The 21,703-nt window shown below is 39.0% G+C and overlaps 1 protein-coding gene and 3 gene segments (V, D, J or C); 3 read left to right on the top strand and 1 right to left on the bottom strand.

Annotated features, from left to right (window-relative positions):
* Nucleotides 1–75: 75 nt before the first annotated feature.
* Nucleotides 76–4,026, bottom strand: mfsd6l (major facilitator superfamily domain containing 6-like). The gene is made up of 2 exons (XM_051388767.1): nucleotides 3,868–4,026; nucleotides 76–2,397 (listed from the first exon to the last, which is right to left on the bottom strand). Exon 2 carries the CDS (start codon nucleotides 2,356–2,358, stop codon nucleotides 517–519), a length of 1,842 nt encoding a protein of 613 aa, XP_051244727.1. The 5' UTR covers nucleotides 2,359–2,397; nucleotides 3,868–4,026; the 3' UTR covers nucleotides 76–516.
* Nucleotides 4,027–10,130: 6,104 nt separating this feature from the next.
* On the top strand, nucleotides 10,131–10,727 carry LOC127356821 (Ig heavy chain V region 5A-like). The segment is given in 2 exon segments: nucleotides 10,131–10,280; nucleotides 10,370–10,727. Coding segments are annotated over 2 exon segments (348 nt in total).
* A 638-nt stretch (nucleotides 10,728–11,365) lies between these two features.
* Nucleotides 11,366–12,165, top strand: LOC127356774 (Ig heavy chain V region 6.96-like). The segment is given in 3 exon segments: nucleotides 11,366–11,583; nucleotides 11,664–11,973; nucleotides 12,147–12,165. Coding segments are annotated over 3 exon segments (378 nt in total).
* Nucleotides 12,166–14,462: 2,297 nt separating this feature from the next.
* LOC127356813 (Ig heavy chain V region 5A-like) lies at nucleotides 14,463–15,037 on the top strand. The segment is given in 2 exon segments: nucleotides 14,463–14,538; nucleotides 14,640–15,037. Coding segments are annotated over 2 exon segments (366 nt in total).
* Nucleotides 15,038–21,703: the final 6,666 nt, after the last annotated feature.

A 21,703-nucleotide genomic window follows, 5' to 3' on the forward strand; every position in this document is an offset into this window, starting at 1 on the left:
CAGCCTCACCTTGTGCACACGTCTTGTGTTTACATTCCTAGTAAGAAGCTTCTGTGTTTCTATTGTCATGATGCATACAGTAAGCTGCTGAACTCGCCTGGTGGTACAGAGTCCTTCTTCTGCCCACCCATAATCCTGCTCCTTTGTTTGCTTTATAAAACAATGATTGCTTATGCAAATGTGCATAAAGGCTCAGGTGGCTCGGAGAGGAAGTCCATCAGTGCAGCTGACACTTTAACTGCAGACTGATAAAATGGCAAGACAGCTGGAATGCCACAACATTCAATTCTGATGAAAAGTCAACGCTTAGATTTTAATTAAACCTGTCAGAGAAGGAAATCAGCGATCCCACTCTGGAGTATGCTACTTGATGATAAAGAGTGACATGTCTGTAACTGAGAGTTTAAACCTGGTGGGGAATGATAATTCTTATTTCCCTATTGATAGAAATTATTCTATGATTTGATTTTGTGAAGGAACGTCCCTTCTATCTAGGGACTATCTATCTGCTCTCTTTTAGTGCTTTATCCTCCGTCCATTGTTGTTATTGCCTCTGTCTTCTTCCATTGCTTTATCAAGCCAGTCTCTCTCCTGTTCAGACTCAGAGTCACTGGCTTCACTTGCATCAGCCGCCAAAAGGCGAGAATAGTTAATCCTGCGCTGGCGAGGGGCTTTCCACTGGAGCAGAGGCAGACACACACACCACAGTAAAAGACCCACTGCTGCTCCTCTGAACAGCCACGTCAGCCCGAACCTCTGCACCACAAACCCACCTACAAAGCTCCCTAAAGCGCTCCCCAGGTGCAGAGAAAGCGCACTGTAGATCCTCCTCACACTCCTCTCAGCCCCTGGTGTGGCAACATCCTCACACTGGACCTTCACAGCCCACCAGAGGGCCCCACTGCTAAAACAGCTCAACACCTGAGCAGGCAGCGCAGCCCACGGCCCCCAGAGGAAGGAGTAATAGAAGCACTGAAACCCGAGACTCGCGGCCCCCACAGCAAGCACCCTTCCCGGGCTGAGGAGCTTGGACACTCGGCCAGCCAGTAGAGGGAAGGCAGCCTGTGAGAGCAGAGCGAGGGCTAGAGACAGTCCCATGTGCAGCTCGGTGCTCCCGAGATCCTGCATCTGCCACAGGAGGAAGTTATCCACGGCGGACCCTGCCACCCCGACCAACAGGGTTGTGACTGCGCAGAGCAGAGCACGGGGTGAGCCACGCACCAGCTGCATGGCTTTGAGGAGCCCGTTGGCCCTGTCTCGCTTCTTATTCAGGTAGAGAGGGAGGTAGGTGGCTGCAGGCAGGGCCAGAGCTGCCACACCGGCGTAGCAGTAGAAATGCACCGCGCTCCGGGAGGTCTGCCCAGCTATGACACAGCTTAACTGGCTCACCAGCAACCCCGCTCCTCCAACCCCGCAGGCTCCTCCGAGTAAACCCCAAACCCTGGTGCTGCTGTAGCGGTCCGAAGCATCCGCGTAGTCTAGATATTCGTACAGCCCGTCGTCTGCCGTCCACTCCAGAGGGGCTGACGAAGACTCCCACACCGACACAGTGATGAGTATCAAGAAGAAGAGCTGGTGCAGAGGGTCCATCACCTTCAGGCTGCCCAGAAAGTCAAAGTGGCCCTCCCTTTTCTCCCCCTCTGTTGTCTTTTCTCCTAGCTGTTCTCCTGACCCTGATTTGGACTCGGACCTCTTGTTTCTCAGTGGAGCCGCCGCAGAGCTGGTGGTCCGGTGTATGACGGAACCACTGATCTTTGGTTCCCCCGCACTGTTGTTGACTGTGTTCTCTTGTGACAGCTGAGGATGCGATTTATCTCCATCAGGCTGATGAAGTGACATTTTGCTCGTCACAACAGGAGCAGATTTAGTGTCAGGAAGCGTCTTTGCAGGCAAAGTGACGCCAGACTGGGACACAAGAGCTGTGTTGGCTTTAGGTTGAGTTGTAGGGGACAATATGGACGGTCCAATGCTGCTCATGAGCAGGTTACCACCCACATTTGGGGTTGGGCCGCTGCTCAGATCAGACACATTGCAGGCGCTGGTCTGTGTGTTCACATCTGTAGGTGGGATGAGCAGAAGAACCAGAGCGACCGCCGCCGAACACACAAGAGAGCCGTTTATCACCACTCGTCTCTTGTTGTAGTGTTTGGAGAGCGCGCTTGCGACAGGGCTCCAGACCACCGATATGAGATGTTTAGTCCCCATGACGATGCCCGTCATCGCTGGAGTTAGACCCAGCTGTCTGAAGTACAGGGTGAGGAAGGGGAGCAGGCAGGCTCTGGCACAGGAGCACAGGAAGTTAAAGGTGCCGGCCAGCGCGAGGGCGTGCCTGATGTCAATCTGTTTGTTCCTCTTCATGACTGCGAGCAAGTCACGGTGTCTCCTCACATGGAGCACCTAGATGGAAGATAATACATTAACACACAGCACAATAGGCGTATAAGACTAATCAGTACTCCTGTCCTCAAATCATATTTGGTAAACTAATGATAGTCTATATACTATCAATGGTGTTTATTTGCAGTTGCAAGGTTAGAGCTACGATTATTTTCATCATCAATTAAACTGTTGGTTATTTTACAATTAATAAATGAGTTCATGAAATGTAAAAAAAAAAGTGAAAAAAAGGCTCACCACAGCTTCCCAGCATTGAATGTCTCTTTGTTTGACCAGCACCAAAAGATACTCAATTCACAGTGATGTATGATCATTTTTCAGAGGAAGCAAAGAATATGTGGCACTTTATCCACTGTTGTTGCTTGAAAAACAATTTGATTATCAAAGTAGATGCAAGTTATTTTTCTGTCAATCAACTAACTGTTTCAGGTCCAGTTCTTGATTTTTTAAATGTACTTTAAAAAGAGAAACCAATGGACAGACCCTGGTGATACAGCAGTCTCCAGAGGCAACACTGCAGTCCTCCTTGTTCAGTATGTTATAAATATATTGATTTCAATTTTTTTCTGATAAATTGATGGATTAAGTATTCCTTTATGGGTTCAGACATGTCTCAGCTGAATCCCTCTTGGGTTTGCTGGAAAATGCAATGTCCCATAGCTGAAAACTGGGCTGTTTTTCTGAGCTCAAGAAACTTTATAGAGATACGTGGTTCTCACAGGACAGCAATGCTCCAAACATGTTGTGATCCTACAGCACAGGATGCAGTGCTGTAGATTAACAGCATATAAAGGAGTTAAAATTAGCTCAACCTTAAACATCTACAGTGATATTAAACATACATTTTAATATTTTGCTGATATTACTCACATACTTTTACTTAATTAAGGGTTTTGAATGCGGGACTGTTACTAGTAACCTGGTAGGGTGGTTCACAGTGTAGCATTAGTACTTTAAGTTCTCCACCACTGCATATATATTCACAGTATATACACAATACAGTTGCTGTGGTGGTAAAATAAGATAGATGCACATATGTCAGCGTTTCAGGCTTCCAGTCTATTGAATTCTGTGTTTTGTTTGACTCATAATGCCATCTTAGCTTTTACTTTTTATTATATTGCGCATTCAGTAGAAGAGTTTCGAGCGTGTCTTCATTTATTTCCTTGTAACTCCAGTTTAAACAAAGAATCTGGCTTTATATTAACTCGCTCGCACAGGCATAGGAGAGGAATATCTTGTTTGAATGGCACAGCGCAGATAAATGCCGACAATATACATTACTATATAATGAAGTGAATGTATTATTCTGTCCAGAAACAAGCAGATGAAAGCAGGAACATGTCGCTCAGTAACACCTGTCAGGCTCTACCTGTACCTGCGGGATATCAAGATGTGGAGCACTAGTCCACGTCACGTCAAGTTTGGGAGATAAGGAGAAAAAAAAGAGAGACAACGTTAAACTTTTACCTTTTGAACTCTGCCACAAAGTTCTTTAAACTTTTCTACCGGTCATTTTCCACCTGGAATTCCTGCATTTCATCCACGAGTCGGTCTTTATGTGGGGGGGGGTTTGGGCGGAGGGCACCTGTTGCTGCCTGAACGATGAATCCCTCTCAACTGTAACCAAGTGTACACCTGGAGAGCAATTCCAGTGACTACAGCGCCTCCTAGCGGTGCGGATGCCACTGTGCGCCATACAGAGCACAGTCGCAGGTCATATTACACACTGAAACTAAATCTATTAAATCTTTTAAATCTTTTTAAAACTAAATCAGTTATTAATAAACTGCTTTGCCCTAATCTGAAATTAAGATGTATGAACTACTTTATTGCACAAGTCGTAAATGTGCATTAAATTCATTAAGGTGCAATAATAACACACTGGATTATTCCGCCATTCTTTGTAATTATTACGTCATTCTTGTAATTAGTACGTCATTCTTTGTCATAATTTATAACTTCTGCATTAACACAATCTTTAAAAACTCACTACTATTCAGTTCATTTCTGCAGTTCACATACTGTGGCATACATTACTTTGTATATATTGTTTATAATTTATTATTATTACTATTAGGTACATTGGCTGCTATTATATTTCTATTTCCATTTTTAATTATATGTATATACCTATATATACATTTATATTGTATACATATTGTATTAGATTGTAATATAAGTATTTTTATTCTTTAACATTGTGTGAGCAACAAATATCCCCCCGGGGATCAATAAAGTATTTCTAATTCTGATTCTCATAATAGACAGATATTAATACAAATAAAAGACAACAGTTCTTTCAAAAAGGAGAAGCATATTCAGTAGAAGGTTATTTACTAAATCAAATTCAACACAGATCATGAATTCTTGCCATGTGGTTTTGATGCTCATATTTGATCCCTCATTGCAATCAGAGAACTTGTAACAGAAAATTAATTCTCATTATTAAGACTTCACAATAATGGTTTTACTTAAGTAAAAGTACATACGTATTTGAAGCTAAATGTACTCAAGGGCCCTGTTCACAGTGTTATATACCAGAGTTAATAATCAAAAGCACAAAGTATTTTTATCTTAGACTTAGACTTAGACTTAGATTTAGACTTCTCTTTATTGATTCTTTTGGGATGACTGCCGCAAGGAAATTGGATTTACAGCAGCTTACAAAACACTTGTGTAGAAAATAAAGAGGTATAAAAAATACAGTATAAAAAAATACAGTATAAGATAAACAATAAACTCTTAGCTCAATATAGAAAGTTGACAATAAACAATAAACGATAAACTCTTAGCTTAATATATAAAGTAGGGATAAGAATAAAAGTGAAATAAAATGGAAGGAAAAAAAACCCCAAATAAGATAAATGTAGAGAACTGTATAGAGGACAAATATAGATAAATAAAGATAAATATATAGGACTGTATATGGCATTGTGTTATTATACAGTGGATAAATGACATTTAGCAGAAATAAGCAGTTAAATTAAATTATTGCACTTAAGTGGTGGATCAAGTTATTGCACAAAAAAAGAAGAAGAGTGTCCAGGTAGGTATGAGTAGATTATTAATTGCACAGTGAGTGGCTACCACTCCTTCCCCTCTGTCCTCTTTACCCTATTTCCTCCTCCCCCTGAGTGAGGAGTTGTAGAGTATGATGGCATGAGGGACAAAGGAGATGTATTAGATATATATCAAATCTATTATACAAATGAGCCCCTCCCTTACAAACTGCCAATGCAAATCCAGAGCTTTCAGAACAAACTGTCTGTACTGCTGACAGCACTCTGTCTGCCCTGTACGTTGCTTCATGCTGCAATACTGATCAGAGAATGCACACATTTAATGTTCTGCTGTTTATTTTTCTCTCGTTCTCACTTGTGTCCTTTAATATCTATTTCTTTGGTAGGTTTGAATGGCCAGGGATTCGAAAGCACCAGCTGAGGCTGTGGTTTGTCACTTCCTCTTTTTTATGGTTTTATGTGCTTATCTACCACAATGCACTGGTTAATAATATCCCCATATTTTATTCTGTAAGGCAGGAGTGAAACAATTTCTCTCATATTTCAATAATTAAAGGTCCCATATTGTAGAAAGTGAGATTTCCATGTCTTGTGTGATTATAAAGCAGGTAGGTGCTGTATAAATACTGTGAAAGTATCAAAAAGCTCATTCCACAGAGAAATGCACACAGCCAGTATTCAGAAACTGTGCCTTTAAACCAACTGTCAGAACTACCATAAGGTTGTGATTGAACTATACAGACCGGCTACAGGTTGGCCTGTTACTGAGAAACAGTCAGCCAATCAGAAGAGAGGCTCATTAATTTTCATGAGATGAAATGCAACACAAAATGCCCTGTTCGTTTTTTTTGGTACTTAAAACCACAAATATATCTTTGTATGGATATCAAATTTCCTTTAAAAGAAGAAATTGTAACTACTAAATAATGATTGAAATGACACAAATTAAACACATAATGAATAAAACAACAAGTGTTAAACACATAACTGACTATATATAAATGAGGTCTCATCCAGGAGGGAAAAACAGCTGACTCTGTATGCTTGTAGGAGAGGCATAATTAACAGAGGCTAAGATCATTTCACCTCCTTTTAAAAAAGCTTCTGTTAGACGGTTGCTATGAGAATAATTTCCGTACATGTATACAGGTGGATTTTACATCTGATTTCTTTCCACAGGTGTGAAATATAAAATGCTGAGTTAACAAGAATCTGTGACAGTACATGAAGTCAAACTCCAACCTTCACCTGCTAGGTCTCTTACTCTGTTAGACGCTTCACACAACTGTGGTTACAGAACCTGCAGTAAAGACTACAGAGGATGGAGACAAAAAGGATGGAAGTTATAAAATATACTGACTACAAATAGTGAAGCACAAATGAAGTGTGTGGCTATTTGCAGCAAAGCAATTCATTAATGTATCACTGGATTACTCAAATAATCCAGTAACAATAACATTATAATCTAGTTCTGAGTCTTGTACTTGTGCTGACAGTTGATCCTTCTTTTATAGGCTGTCAGTGTCCTTCTCTATGCAAAGTGAACATCCTCACAGTCTGCTATAAAGACTTGATATCATGCTGTCAGATGCAGCAGAAGAAGAGAAGCTCCCATCAGATCACCTTCAATACCAACCATGTTCTCTGTAGCTCTGCTGCTGCTGGCTGCTGGATCCTGTGAGTCTCACTGAGGCAGAGACACTGACAGTATGATCACAGCACACTGACCGTTCACTGTTATCACACTGATTCAATATTCAACATGTTTTCCTCCACAGGTGTAAAGTGTGAACAGTTGACACAGCCAGCCTCTGTGACTGTGCAGCCAGGTCAACGTCTGAACATCACCTGTCAGGTCTCTTATTCTCTGAGCAGCTATCGCACACATTGGATCAGACAGCCTGCAGGGAAAGGACTGAAGTGGATTGGAATGAAATATACTGGAGATTCATTCTACAAAGATTCACTGAAGAATAAGTTCAGTATCGACTTAGTAAAACTCTAAACGGACAGAATGTGCAGCCTGAAGACTCTGCTGTGTATTACTGTGCCAGAGAGAGACAATAACACAAACCATCAGTAGACCTGAACAAAAACCCCTCAGTGCCTGAACACTTGTAACATGAAGCCACCAGAAGAGGAGCCCTCAGACCACTAATGATTTCAACACCAGTTCACTGTTACAGTGAAGAGAGAAACAGACATGATAAGATTTGAAAAAGGTAAAGAAATATAAGATGGTTCATTAAAATATAGAATAATAAAATCAAACATACAGTGGAGGCATTTTACAAAATTTTATCTGTCTGTCTCAGAAATATAAATCATAGAATTTCTTCGTATTGACTGAAAAATATGGGTATTCATGGCATCCATGGACTGGATGTTATTCCTGTTTAATGCTTAATTAATATTCTCAAATGTATTCTTCACTATTATTGCTACTCAGTTTTTTTTTCCCCTGAAATATTGAAAATGGTATGACTTATGAACACTTGACAGACATTTTCTTGTGAGAAAATCACTATTGTAACATAATGAACAACATTTTTTAAGGTGTTGATATTTCTTTACATTAAAATATAATTAAAAATACTCACACTCACAGGTGTATGGTAAAATTGACAAACTATTGTCGAGGTCTTCACATGATGCAGACTGTGGTCTATAATGTGGTCTTTAATAAGGGTCAACCAACTTAAATAATGTGTTTGTCAACCTGTTGCACAAATTATACTGAAACATGCAAGAGGGACTCTTGGAGGAATGACTAATGTACAGTAAACATTCATTCTGCAGTTCCATCAAACATCAACTGAGATCCAAGTCAAATCCAGTTCCACACTGTGAGGAGGAGTCAATGCAAAACTCAGATGTCTTCCACCTCTACTTATCTGACTGCAGAGAGGATGACAGAGAACAGTGGACACACAGTTTAACATGATGGACTATAGGACAGGACTGCTGCTGTTAACTATCTGCTGGGCAGGTGAACATCTTCACTGATGTTCTATATAGCTGTAATTTATGTAATCTGCTTATTTCACATGATTTGTATCTTCTTGACAGGTGTTGATGGTCAGACTCTGACAGAATCTGAACCAGTGGTTAAAAGGCCTGGAGAATCTCACATATTGACCTGTACAGCCTCTGGATTCACATTCAGTGACTACTGGATGAACTGGATCAGACAGGCTCCTGGAAAAGGACTGGAGTGGATTGCTATTATCAAATATGACAGTGCTGATATCTACTATTCTCAGTCAGTTCAAGGCCGGTTTACCATCTCCAGAGACAACAGCAGACAGCAGCTGTATCTGCAGATGAACAGTTTGAAGACTGAAGATTCTGCTGTTTATTATTGTGCTCGAGACTCACAGTGACTGGAGTTGGTTGAGCAGCTGTACAAAATCCTACAGTACTCATCTTTACTTTACTTTAGAAAGATTTGTATTTGGCATCTAAAGTAGCTCACAGTATGAGAGTGAAAAATAATGTCACAGTTCGAGTTATAAAGACACTAGAGGGCAGTCAATGTCAACTTTCTCTCTTCTCTGTTACTAAAAGGAGACTCTCAGATCTGACTGACACTTGAACTCTGGACTGAACTAAAGCACAAAACAAGAAAATCTCACTGTTTCCATCACATTCTGTAGATTCATTAAAACCGTTTCTGAGAGACGACAAGAAAGTGGAGAAAACAAAATGCATTTACTTTAATACATATATTGTGTATGTAAATAAATACTTTATATTAAAAATATGTTATATCTCAATAAATGATATAGGAATTAATTAATTATTGTCATGTTCACTAACTATAACTGCAGAAAAATATCTAAAAGTTGTGGAGAGAATATTGACAATTTACTGCAATAAAACAGCTGAATTTGTAAAAAGAAAATGGTGGATTGTTTACTTATAACTCAACTTTAGCTTAAAAATGCACAAACTACTAAAGGTTTATATTTTTCTGCAGTTTGTCTCACAGGTTTCAGTTCCTGAGCAGCTGTTTTCCTCTCGAGGCTTTAAGTCATCTTCAAACATCTGCAAACATGGAAACTGTTAAATGTCTTTAATGCAAACCTGCAGACAGTTCTCATATTATTTACATGGCCCTCACTGCTGTCACTGTATTTCTGTTTGAAGCAGATACAGTTAGTAAGTACAGTCAGTGAGCAAATTAATGAATAAATTAATGCTGCGATATTACAACAGCCATTTTGTTTTTTATTATCCTCATACTGTACGTTTGAAGTTAACAATGAATGTGATGAAGGAGGTGTTGACTGTAAATAAATTCTTTCAGGAAAAAAACTCACGTCATATTCAAAGTGTGTCATCATGGTTATTGCAATGTGGATTTGAATAAATATTTTTTCCATTATCCATGATTCATGTTAATATTCACATTAAGAATAATTATCCTGGTTATTGTTTGTAATTATAGAAAACATGACATAATGTTTTAATAGTCAACATTTAGACAGTAATAGTTTATAATAATAGCAAAGTTTACAGTTGTTTCATTTCTGTAACTCTAAATGTGAAATCTAAAAGTTTCATTTTAAAAAAGTTACAGTTGAGTGTGTAATGAAGTTAAAATATCATATGTAAAGCAGAGGTGATTTCAGACATGTTTTCACTCTGCAGATATAATAACAGTCAACAGACTCTTCTACTGGCTCCAGTTAGACCAACATTGATGCTTCATATATTTGATTCTATGCAAACTCAGTGACTTTCCTTGTTACTCAGCTATAAAAACTTCCCATCAGGCTGTCAGTGGAGTTCACAGCACGTCAGTTTCAACATAAACCATGTTCTCTGTAGCTCTGCTGCTGCTGTTGGCAGCTGGATGTGAGTCTCTCTGGATTTGTCAAAGTCAACAGTTCTTCTTTTGCAGTATAACTTGATCATTTGTTACAAAACATTTTCTTTTTTGCCAGGTGTGAAGTGTGAACAGTTGACACAGCCAGCCTCTGTGACTGTGCAGCCAGGTCAACGTCTGACCATCACCTGTCAGGTCTCTTATTCTGTTAGCGTCTACTACACAGCTTGGATCAGACAGCCTGCAGGGAAAGGACTGGAGTGGATTGGAATGGCAGCTGTTGGATACACAACATATTACAAAGATTCACTGAAGAACAAGTTCAGTATCACCATAGACTCTTCCAGTAACACAGTGACTCTAAACGGACAGAATGTGCAGCCTGAAGACTCTGCTGTGTATTACTGTGCCAGAGAGACACAATAACACAAACCATCAGTAGACCTGAACAAAAACCCCTCAGTGCCTGAACACTTGTAACATGAAGCCACCAGAGGAGGAGCCCTCAGACCACTAATGAATTCAACACCAGTTCACTGTTACAGTAAAGACAGAAACAGACATGATAAGAATTAAGAAAATAATATAGAATAATAATATCAAAAACACAGTGGAGGCATTTTACAAAACATTTTTTCTCTGTCTGCCTCAGAAATGTAAATAATTTATTTGCATTGACTGAAAAACATGGTTATTATGTCAAACACATATTGAAAAGTTACATGTTATTCCTGTTTAATGCTTAATTAATGTTCTCGAATGTATTCTTCACTCTTATTGCTACTTAACTTATTGGTTTTTGGTCCCTTGAGTCTGGAAAATAGTATGATATATGAACACTTGAAAAATATTTTCTTGTGAAAAATTCAACATTGTAATGTAACGAACAACATTTTTTAGGGTGTTATTTGATATTTCTTTACATTAAAATGTAATTAAAAATACTCACACTCACAGGTGTATGGTAAAATTGATAAACTATTGTCAAGGTCTTCACATGATTGTGGTCTATAATGTGGTCTTTAATAAGGGTCAACCAACTTAAATAATGTGTTTGTCAACCTGTTGCACAAATTATACTGAAACATGTAAGAGGGACTCTTGGAGGAATGACTAATGTACAGTAAACATTCATTCTGCAGTTTCACCAAACATCAACTGAGATCCAAGTCAAATCCAGTTCCACACTGTGAGGAGGAGTCAATGCAAAACTCAGATGTCTTCCACCTCTACTTATCTGACTGCAGAGAGGATGACAGAGAACAGTGGACACACAGTTTAACATGATGGACTATAGGACAGGACTGCTGCTGTTAACTATCTGCTGGGCAGGTGAACATCTTCACTGATGTTCTATATAGCTTTAATTTATGTCATCTGCTTATTTCACATGATTTGTATCTTCTTGACAGGTGTTGATGGTCAGACTCTGACAGAATCTGAACCAGTGGTTAGAAGGCCTGGAGAATCTCACAGATTGACCTGTACAGCCTCTGGATTCACATTCAGTGACTACTATATGCACTGGATCAGACAGGTTCCTGGAAAAGGACTGGAGTGGGTTTCCAGGATTGAGAGTGGTAGTGGTAGCAGCAAACTCTACTCTCAGTCAGTTGAAGGCCGGTTTACCATCTCCAGAGACAACAGCAGACAGCAGCTGTATCTGCAGATGAACAGTCTGAAGACTGAAGATTCTGCTGTTTATTATTGTGCTCGATACCCACAGTGACTGGAGTTGGTTGAGCAGCTGTACAAAATCCTACACTACTCATCTTTACCACAATTATTTCACTAAAATGATTTTAATACCTTGAATTGAGAGAAATAACTTTTTAAAAACTTTTTTGCTCTGTTTGCTCTTGTCCTATAAAATATCATGTTAATATGCATTTCAGTCAGACGACTCATCTTTGAAATGGTCATTACAGCAGTATAGCATCGTTAGATTTTGGCGTCAAGGCTCCGACTTCTTTACTCCTTACCTACCTACTTTAAAACAGAGGGAGAGCTGGGACATTTTGCAGCTTAAATAGACCACCAGATTGGAAGGGTGCGCTTTGTTAGTGATTAGAGAGAGTGAGACATGTCATGTGTATAGCAGCGCAGCTCAAGTTGACTGCCTGAACTAGCTCTCAGGCTTCGCTCCATTTGCTTTTTTTGCACATCACACAAGTTTAAGTTCCTAACTAGTTTATTTCCTCTTGAGAAGTTTTTCCTGTATGTCTGTGACTTCAACCAGCCACAGTTTAAATGCTGAATCCTTTAAAATTAAACAAAAGAAGAAGTCCAGGCATTCAACCAGCTTCAGCAAACTCAAATTCAATTACATGATCTTGCTTTTACTACACTTGTGTCTGCATTAAGTTAATACAATGAAACCAATAAGTAAATCAGTCAATCTTACAATTTTTCATGATCTGGGGATTTCTGAATTAAACCGTTATGAAACCAAAGGAAGTGGCTAATATGTAACTCATTTGAGTTAAATTTTATTACAACAAATCAACATCTTGTCACGACCGAACTATGGACTAGAACTCAATTGCACAACTCAGACAAAAGTACCAAAATAAAGTTTTATTAACAAAACAATAAACACTCTTGCGAGGTAATACTAGGACTAAAACAACAAACAGAAAATCACTCTTGCGAGGAAATGCTAAGACTAAGAAAACAAACAGAAGATCACGAGCAAACAAAGTAACAAAACAACAAGACCTGACAATTGGACATGGATCGATAAAGCGCTGGTTCTCTGGTGCATGGGACAAGACAAACTGGCACAGGACAAAAGGAGACACGGACTATATATACACACACACAAGGTAAGGGCACAGGTGGAAACAATCAGGGTGGAGACAGGTAATCCCAGGAGCGGGAAAAGAGACAAAGGGAGAAAGTAAAGCTGGTGACAAGAGACAGACAGGAAGTAGAACCAAAATAAAACAGGAAATTACAAGACAACATAGACACGTGACAAAACAGAATAAATAAACTTAACAAAGTTTCCCGGACATGACACATCTGTCTATCTATCAACACTACAACTCTAAAATGTCTGACCATTAAAATGCAAATTCACATACTGATACACAATCCCCACCCATTCTGGCTGCACAATATATATCCTTCATAATAACCTTTGCAGTTGCAGACTCAGCCAAGTTCCCACCATGACAGCTGTACAAAGTCTCTTCCTCTTGGCTCTCATTTCAGGTGAGTGAAGTCGGTGTCCAGCGGAGGAGAAAATGAGCTTTGGATGTCTGCTGGCCCCCCCTCATCTAAACTCTGTTTCTCTTTCAGCTGCTCAGGGTCAGTCCCTCACCTCCTCAGAGCCAGTGGTCAGCAGAGCTGGAGAACCAGTCACTCTGTCCTGTAAAGTGGAAGGACTCACTCTGGCTTGGCTGCACTGGATCGGACGCATTGATAGCGGAACTGGCACAATATTTGCCCAAAGTCTCCAAGGCCAGTTTTCCATCACCAAAGACACCTCCAAAAACCTTGTGTCCTTAGAGGTGAGGAGTCTGAAACAAGAAGACTCTGCAGTTTATTATTGTGCACGAGAGCCACAGTGACACACCAGACTGCAACGCTGCACAAACACTGAACAACACTGATCCCTGTGTGAGAAGCACTGAAACATGTCAGCCCTTTGACAACAGTTTACCACTGAATGACTGATTATCACTGAGATATATTTATTCAATTTAAAAATAAAAATTCTGTGTGTGCACCTGCATTTAAAAGTAGACAACCCTATTTAATTACAACATTATAATATTATTATTACAACATCTTTTAAAAAAGCTTTGCATCATTCAAAATTCAATTTTCTATATATTAACCTCCACTATCTTCATGAGTATTAAAAGTTATTTTTACAGCAAGTTCATCAAGTTTGTTGAACCAATCATCTAAGTGGTGACATTTAAGTCCATATACACTCTTCACGTCTCATGTCTTTACATTTTCATTTGATTTTTATATAATACAAAAGATGATCAGAATCAGAATGTATTAATATGTGTGCGTAAGTAGGCTTTATACGTATGTGTGTGCTTCAGTATATGTGTATAGTAGCTATGAATACTTGGACAGGACAGTTGATCCTCCTTTTATAGGCTGTCAGTGTCCTTCTCTATGCAAAGTGAACTTCCTCACAGTCTGCTATAAAGACTTGATATCATGCTGTCAGTTGCAGCAGAAGAAGAGAAGCTCCCATCAGATCACTTTCAATACCAACCATGTTCTCTGTAGCTCTGCTGCTGCTGCTGGCTGCTGGATCCTGTGAGTCTCACTGAGGCAGAGACACTGACAGTATGATCACAGCACACTGACTGTTCACTGTTATCGCACTGATTCAATATTCAACATGTTTTCCTCCACAGGTGTAAAGTGTGAACAGTTGACACAGCCAGCCTCTGTGACTGTGCAGCCAGGTAAATGTCTGACCATCACCTGTCAGGTCTCTTATTCTCTGGGCAGCTACTACACAGCTTGGATCAGACAGCCTGCAGGGAAAGGACTGGAGTGGATTGGAATTAAATATACTGGAGATTCATTCTACAAAGATTCACTGAAGAACAAGTTCAGTATCGACTTAGACTCTTCCAGTAACACAGTGACTCTAAACGGACAGAATGTGCAGCCTGAAGACTCTGCTGTGTATTACTGTGCCAGAGAGAGACACAATAACACAAACCATCAGTAGACCTGAACAAAAACCCCTCAGTGCCTGAACACTTGTAACATGAAGCCACCAGAGGAGGAGCCCTCAGACCACTAATGATTTCAACACCAGTTCACTGTTACAGTGAAGAGAGAAACAGACATGATAAGAATTGAAAAAGTGAAAGGAATAACACACAGTTCATTATTACATAGATAAATAATATCAAACATACAGTGGAGGTATTTTGCAAAACATGTCCTCTCATTCTTTCTCAAAAATATTAATTATGGAATTAGTTACATGTTATTCCTGTATTTAATGCTTAATTAATATTCTCAAATGTATTCTGACTATTATTGATACCCAGGTTTTGTCAACCTGTTGCACAAATTATACTGAAACATGCAAGAGGGACTCTTGGAGGAATGACTAATGTACAGTAAACATTCATTCTGCAGTTTCATCAAACATCAACTGAGATCCAAGTCAAATCCAGTTCCACACTGTGAGGAGGAGTCAATGCAAAACTCAGATGTCTTCCACCTCTACTTATCTGACTGCAGAGAGGATGACAGAGAACAGTGGACACACAGTTTAACATGATGGACTATAGGACAGGACTGCTGCTGTTAACTATCTGCTGGGCAGGTGAACATCTTCACTGATCTTTAGTTGAAGTTGTTTGTAAACTGCTTCCAGCTTAAAGCAACTGACCACTGTATATATTTTTTCATTTTGACAGGTGTTGATGGTCAGACTCTGACAGAATCTGAACCAGTGGTTAAAAGGCCTGGAGAATCTCACAGATTGACCTGTACAGGCTCTGGATTCACATTCAGCAGCTACTATATGAACTGGGTCAGACAGGCTCCTGGAAAAGGACTGGAGTGGATCGCTTTCATATACACAGGCAGTTCTTACATCCATTACTCCCAGTCAGTCCAGGGTAGATTTACCATCTCCAGAGATGACTCCAGCAGTAAACTCTATCTGCAGATGAACAGTCTGAAGACCGAGGACACAGCAGTGTATTACTGTGCCAGAGAGACACAGTGAGAGACAATAACAGGAGAGTCATACAAAAACTACTTCCTCTATTTACAACCACTGAGAAGATTCACTTTCTACAGTATCACAGATCTTAACTGTGATAGTTTCAAGGTTTAATTTAATTGTCATTGTAAAATACAGGATTGCACAATTAAAAGCAATTGAATGGAATTATTTAAAAATAAAGTAGAACAAAGTTTAAGACTAAATTATATTTACAAGGAAGATATACAGTTACACACACACACACACACACACACACACACACACACACATACACACACACAAAGTAGATATAAGTAAGTAAAGCGTTATTTATAAAGCACTTTACAGTTACAACGTTTTTTCACACACAAACAACAAATAAAAATGAGTAAAATGAAAAGTTAAAATAAAATGGATGGATGGATAAGGGCCAAGATTTTAAGATCGGAGTGGTCGTATAGTGGAATGAGGGACAGACGGTGATCAGAAGTTTAATTGGAGACAAGGTCATGAAGTGTCTTCTGTGTAATTTTATGGGAAGCCATGCAGTGAAATGTATAGATAGTTTTTAATTAAGCCGTGAGAAATGGCTCTGAGAAAGATCATCATCAACCAACAACAATAACCATCAAACAAAAGTTTTACTGTGATGATCACTTCCTCACAAAACAGCCAATGACAGAACAACAATCTGCTGAAATCACTGAACAAAATAAAATAAATGAATTAAAGAAAGGATATGAACACATGAATGAATTAAAAAAAATATTATTCTACATGTATACATTTCAGCCACATTAATGTTTACATAGTTTGGCATGAGAGTGAAAAATTAATGTTGCAGTTCCCGTTATAAAAACACTAGATGGCAGTCAGTGTCAAGTTTCTCTCTCCTCTGTCACTATAAGGAGACTCTCATATCTGCTTATCTCACTGATCTCAACTGACTGACACTCAAACCCTGGACTGAACTAGAGTTTTATACTCACACCCTTTGTGAGCTCGCTTCACCACAACACTAATAGAGCATTTGAAGTGCTGGATCAGCAGTGACTGCAGCTTCATGTGTTCATTTAGTTTGGAGTTCACCATCTCACCATCTCACCATCTCAAGGAGATTTCAAGATAAACTGCTGGAAGACTGAAGGAGAGACTGTTTATTTATTCAAATGCATGAAATACACTGAACTAATGCACGAATGAAAACACACCTATGGATATTATATTCAATTTCAGCCAATAGTTCCTCCTAAATGTTAAACACTGGACCCAAGCTGAGTTTTGATGAAAGGTTGAGCACAGTACACTGCTCAGTTCAACAAGTAAGGATCAATTACAAAAACTCCAACCCAGCTCTCTCCTCCCTGTGAGGAGGAGTCAATGCAAAACTCAGATGTCTTCCACCTCTACTTATCTGACTGCAGAGAGGATGACAGAGAACAGTGGACACACAGTTTAACATGATGGACTATAGGACAGGACTGCTGCTGTTAACTATCTGCTGGGCAGGTGAACATCTTCACTGATCTTTAGTTGAAGTTGTTTGTAAACTGCTTCCAGCTTAAAGCAACTGACCACTGTATATATTTTTTTCATTTTGACAGGTGTTGATGGTCAGACTCTGACAGAATCTGAACCAGTGGTTAAAAGGCCTGGAGAATCTCACAGATTGACCTGTACAGCCTCTGGATTCACATTAGGCAGCTATCATATGGCTTGGGTCAGACAGGCTCCTGGAAAAGGACTGGAGTGGATTGCCTGGATTGAGAGTGGTAGTGGTAGCACCAACATCTCAATATCAATTTCAAAAAGAGTGTAATTCAAATTCAACACTAATTTTAAATTCAGATGCATGAATTAATTTAATTTGGCTCAAGTCACAGCTCTGAATAAACAACAAGCACTGACCAGTCTGGTTCTCTCCACAATGTGAGGAGGAGTCAATGCCTAAACATATGAGTTATGGAGTTAAACCAGGGTTGAGCTTTGATTTTTGATTCTTTTATCTCTGTATGGGGCAACTGGATATTTGTGCAAGAGCAAAAGCTAAAATGAGGTCAACAGTATGACATAATGACGGTAACATTTCATGCAAATTCAATTAAACTGACTTCTAAAAATTGATCCCAGTGTCACCAAAATACTGAAAGCCAAGTCCAATCTCATTCTATCCTCCCTGTCAAATACGTATTCAAAAGTTACATGTTATTCCTGTTCAATGCTTAATTAATGTTCTCGAATGTATTCTTCACTCTTATTGCTACTTGGGTTTTTGGTCCCTTGAGTCTTGAAAATAGTATGAATTATGAACACTTGAAAAATATTTTCTTGTGAGAAATTCAACTTTGTAACGTAATGAACAACATTTCCTAGGGTGTTATTTGATATTTCTTTACATTAAAATGTAATTAAAAATACTCACACTCACAGGCTAAAATTGATAAACTATTGTCGAGGTCTTCACATGATGCAGACTGTGGTCTATAATGTGGTCTTTAATAAGGGTCAACCAAGTTTGTCAACCTGTTGCACAAATTATACTGAAACATGCAAGAGGGACTCTTGGAGGAATGACTAATGTACAGTAAACATTCATTCTGCATTTTCACCAAACATCAACTGAGATCCAAGTCAAATCCAGTTCCACACTGTGAGGAGGAGTCAATGCAAAACTCAGATGTCTTCCACCTCTACTTATCTGACTGCAGAGAGGATGACTGAGAACAGTGGACACACAGTTTAACATGATGGACTATAGGACAGGACTGCTGCTGTTAACTATCTGCTGGGCAGGTGAACATCTTCACTGATCTTCATTTGACATATTTTCATTTTTACTACCAATGTAACAAATAACATGCATCTTTCTTGGTTTAACAGGTGTTGATGGTCAGACTCTGACAGAATCTGAACCAGTGGTTAAAAGGCCTGGAGAATCTCACAGATTGACCTGTACAGCCTCTGGATTCACATTCAGTGACTACTGGATGCACTGGATCAGACAGGCTCCTGGAAAAGGACTGGAGTGGGTTGCTTGTACTTATGACAGTAGCAACATCTACTACTCTCAGTCAGTTCAAGGCCGGTTTACCATCTCCAGAGACAACAGCAGACAGCAGGTGTATCTGCAGATGAACAGTCTGAAGACTGAAGATTCTGCTGTTTATTATTGTGCTCGAGACTCACAGTGACACAGGAAGGAGCAACGTCATACAAAAACCTCCTGTACTAGTGCTTTTTTCTGAAACTGAAAGATTATTATTCACCACCAACATAAATCATAAAAAAATAAAATGTTTTAATGATCAGTTCCTCACAAAACAGCCAAGGGCAGCACAATAATCGGTTAAAAATGATTGTCCAAAAATGAATCAAATAAATATTACATGTAAACATTTCAGGAATATTAACTGTCATTCGAACATATCAGGAGTACTGACTGGGGTCCCTGGGACCCAATAATAAACTACTCTAAGAGACAGCCAGAAAAATGTTAACTTTCTTTTGAAAACATTAGTTATGCAGTTAATGTCATCTGAAAAGAAACAGATAATTATTATTTTGGGAAAGCTACAGTTAACTGGCATATTGGATATTACTAAAGTGATACTTTAAATCAGAACCCATGGCACAAATTAAGTTTATTGAAAATAACATAAAATAACATAAATACATACAATGAATAATATAAAGTCAATAAATAAAAATTGATTAACAAAATCATGAAAAATTGGAATGATAGAATAAAGCTTGATATATGACAACAATTTTACCTCTTGGATCAGTGGGATTTAAGGTTAATGTTTATATGATTTGGTTAAGTCACAATTATGAGAGTGAAAAATAATGTTGCAGTTCCCGTTATAAAGACACTAGATGGCAGTCAGTGTCAAGTTTCTCTCTCCTCTGTCACTATAAGGAGACTCTCATATCTGCTTATCTCACTGATCTCAACTTACTGACACTCAAACCCTGGACTGAACTAGAGTTTTATACTCACACCCTTTGATAAACAGCTGGAAGACTGAATGAGCGACTGTTTATTCATTCAGGCGTGAAATGGTGTTCTTATATCATGACACAAATGACATCATAAACGACCAATGTGTGGGATTAAGTGGCATCTCAGGTAAGAAAAACACAACAATTCTTATTTTAAGGTGATTATACACAAATAAAAACACACCTATGGATATTATATTCCATTTCTGCCAAAAGATCCTCCTAAATGTTAAACACTTGACCTTTGAAAAAAGTTTTAATATTAATGAAGATTTATAATCAGTAGCAATATTTGATTATTTGTATATTGCATTGGACAGAGGCATTCATACATTTATTCAAATGTTACACAAAGACTTACAGTAAAACAAGGATAATGATAACATTAGGTTAAATAATAGAAGGAAATCAAAATTAAAAGAGATACAGTGAGATGATACTTAATATAAAAAAAACACGCTCAGTCAGGAGAAAGCCAAAATATCAAAATAAGTCTTTAGGAAAGAGTTCACACTGAAGTGAAGACACTGAGAAAAGGAGAAAGACTGAACATCTTTCTTGTTGGTGTTTCTGTCTGCTTTTAACTCTCTCTCTCTCTCTCTCTCTCTCTCTCTCTGATTCCAGCACTCCTCCTTCTCTCACAGATTTAGTCTTTATGTATCAACACTGGAACTCCAAAATGTCTGACTGGTAAAATGCAAATTCACACACTGATACACAATCCCCACCCATTCTGCCTGCACAATAAATATCCTTCATAATAACCTTTGCAGTTGCAGACTCAGCCAAGTTCCCATCATGACAGCTGTACAAAGTCTCTTCCTCTTGGCTCTCATTTCAGGTGAGTGAAGTCAGGGTCCAGCGGAGGAGAAAATGGGCTTTGGATGTCTGCTGGCTTCCCGTCATCTAAACTCTGTGTCTCTTTTCAGTTTATTATTGTGCACGAGAGCCACAGTGACACACCAGACTGCAACGCTGCACAAAAACAGAACAACACTGATCCCTGTGTGAGAAGCACTGAAACATGTCAGCCCTTTGAAAACAGTTTACCACTGAATGACTGATTATCACTGAAATATATTTATTAAACTTAAAAAAAAAAAATAGTAACTTCATGATTATTAAAAGTTATTTTTACAGCAAGTTCATCAAGTTTGTTGAACCAATCATCTAAGTGGTGACATTTAAGTCCATATACACTCTTCACGTCTCATGTCTTTACATTTTCATTTGATTTTTATATAATACAAAAGATGATCAGAATCAGAATGTATTAATATGTGTGCGTAAGTAGGCTTTATACGTATGTGTGTGCTTCAGTATATGTGTATAGTAGCTATGAATACTTGGACAGGACAGTTGATCCTCCTTTTATAGGCTGTCAGTGTCCTTCTCTATGCAAAGTGAACTTCCTCACAGTCTGCTATAAAGACTTGATATCATGCTGTCAGTTGCAGCAGAAGAAGAGAAGCTCCCATCAGATCACTTTCAATACCAACCATGTTCTCTGTAGCTCTGCTGCTGCTGCTGGCTGCTGGATCCTGTGAGTCTCACTGAGGCAGAGACACTGACAGTATGATCACAGCACACTGACTGTTCACTGTTATCGCACTGATTCAATATTCAACATGTTTTCCTCCACAGGTGTAAAGTGTGAACAGTTGACACAGCCAGCCTCTGTGACTGTGCAGCCAGGTCAACGTCTGACCATCACCTGTCAGGTCTCTTATTCTCTGGGCAGCT

Source organism: Dicentrarchus labrax, unplaced genomic scaffold (assembly GCF_905237075.1).
Source record: "Dicentrarchus labrax unplaced genomic scaffold, dlabrax2021, whole genome shotgun sequence".
NCBI lineage: Eukaryota > Metazoa > Chordata > Actinopteri > Moronidae > Dicentrarchus > Dicentrarchus labrax.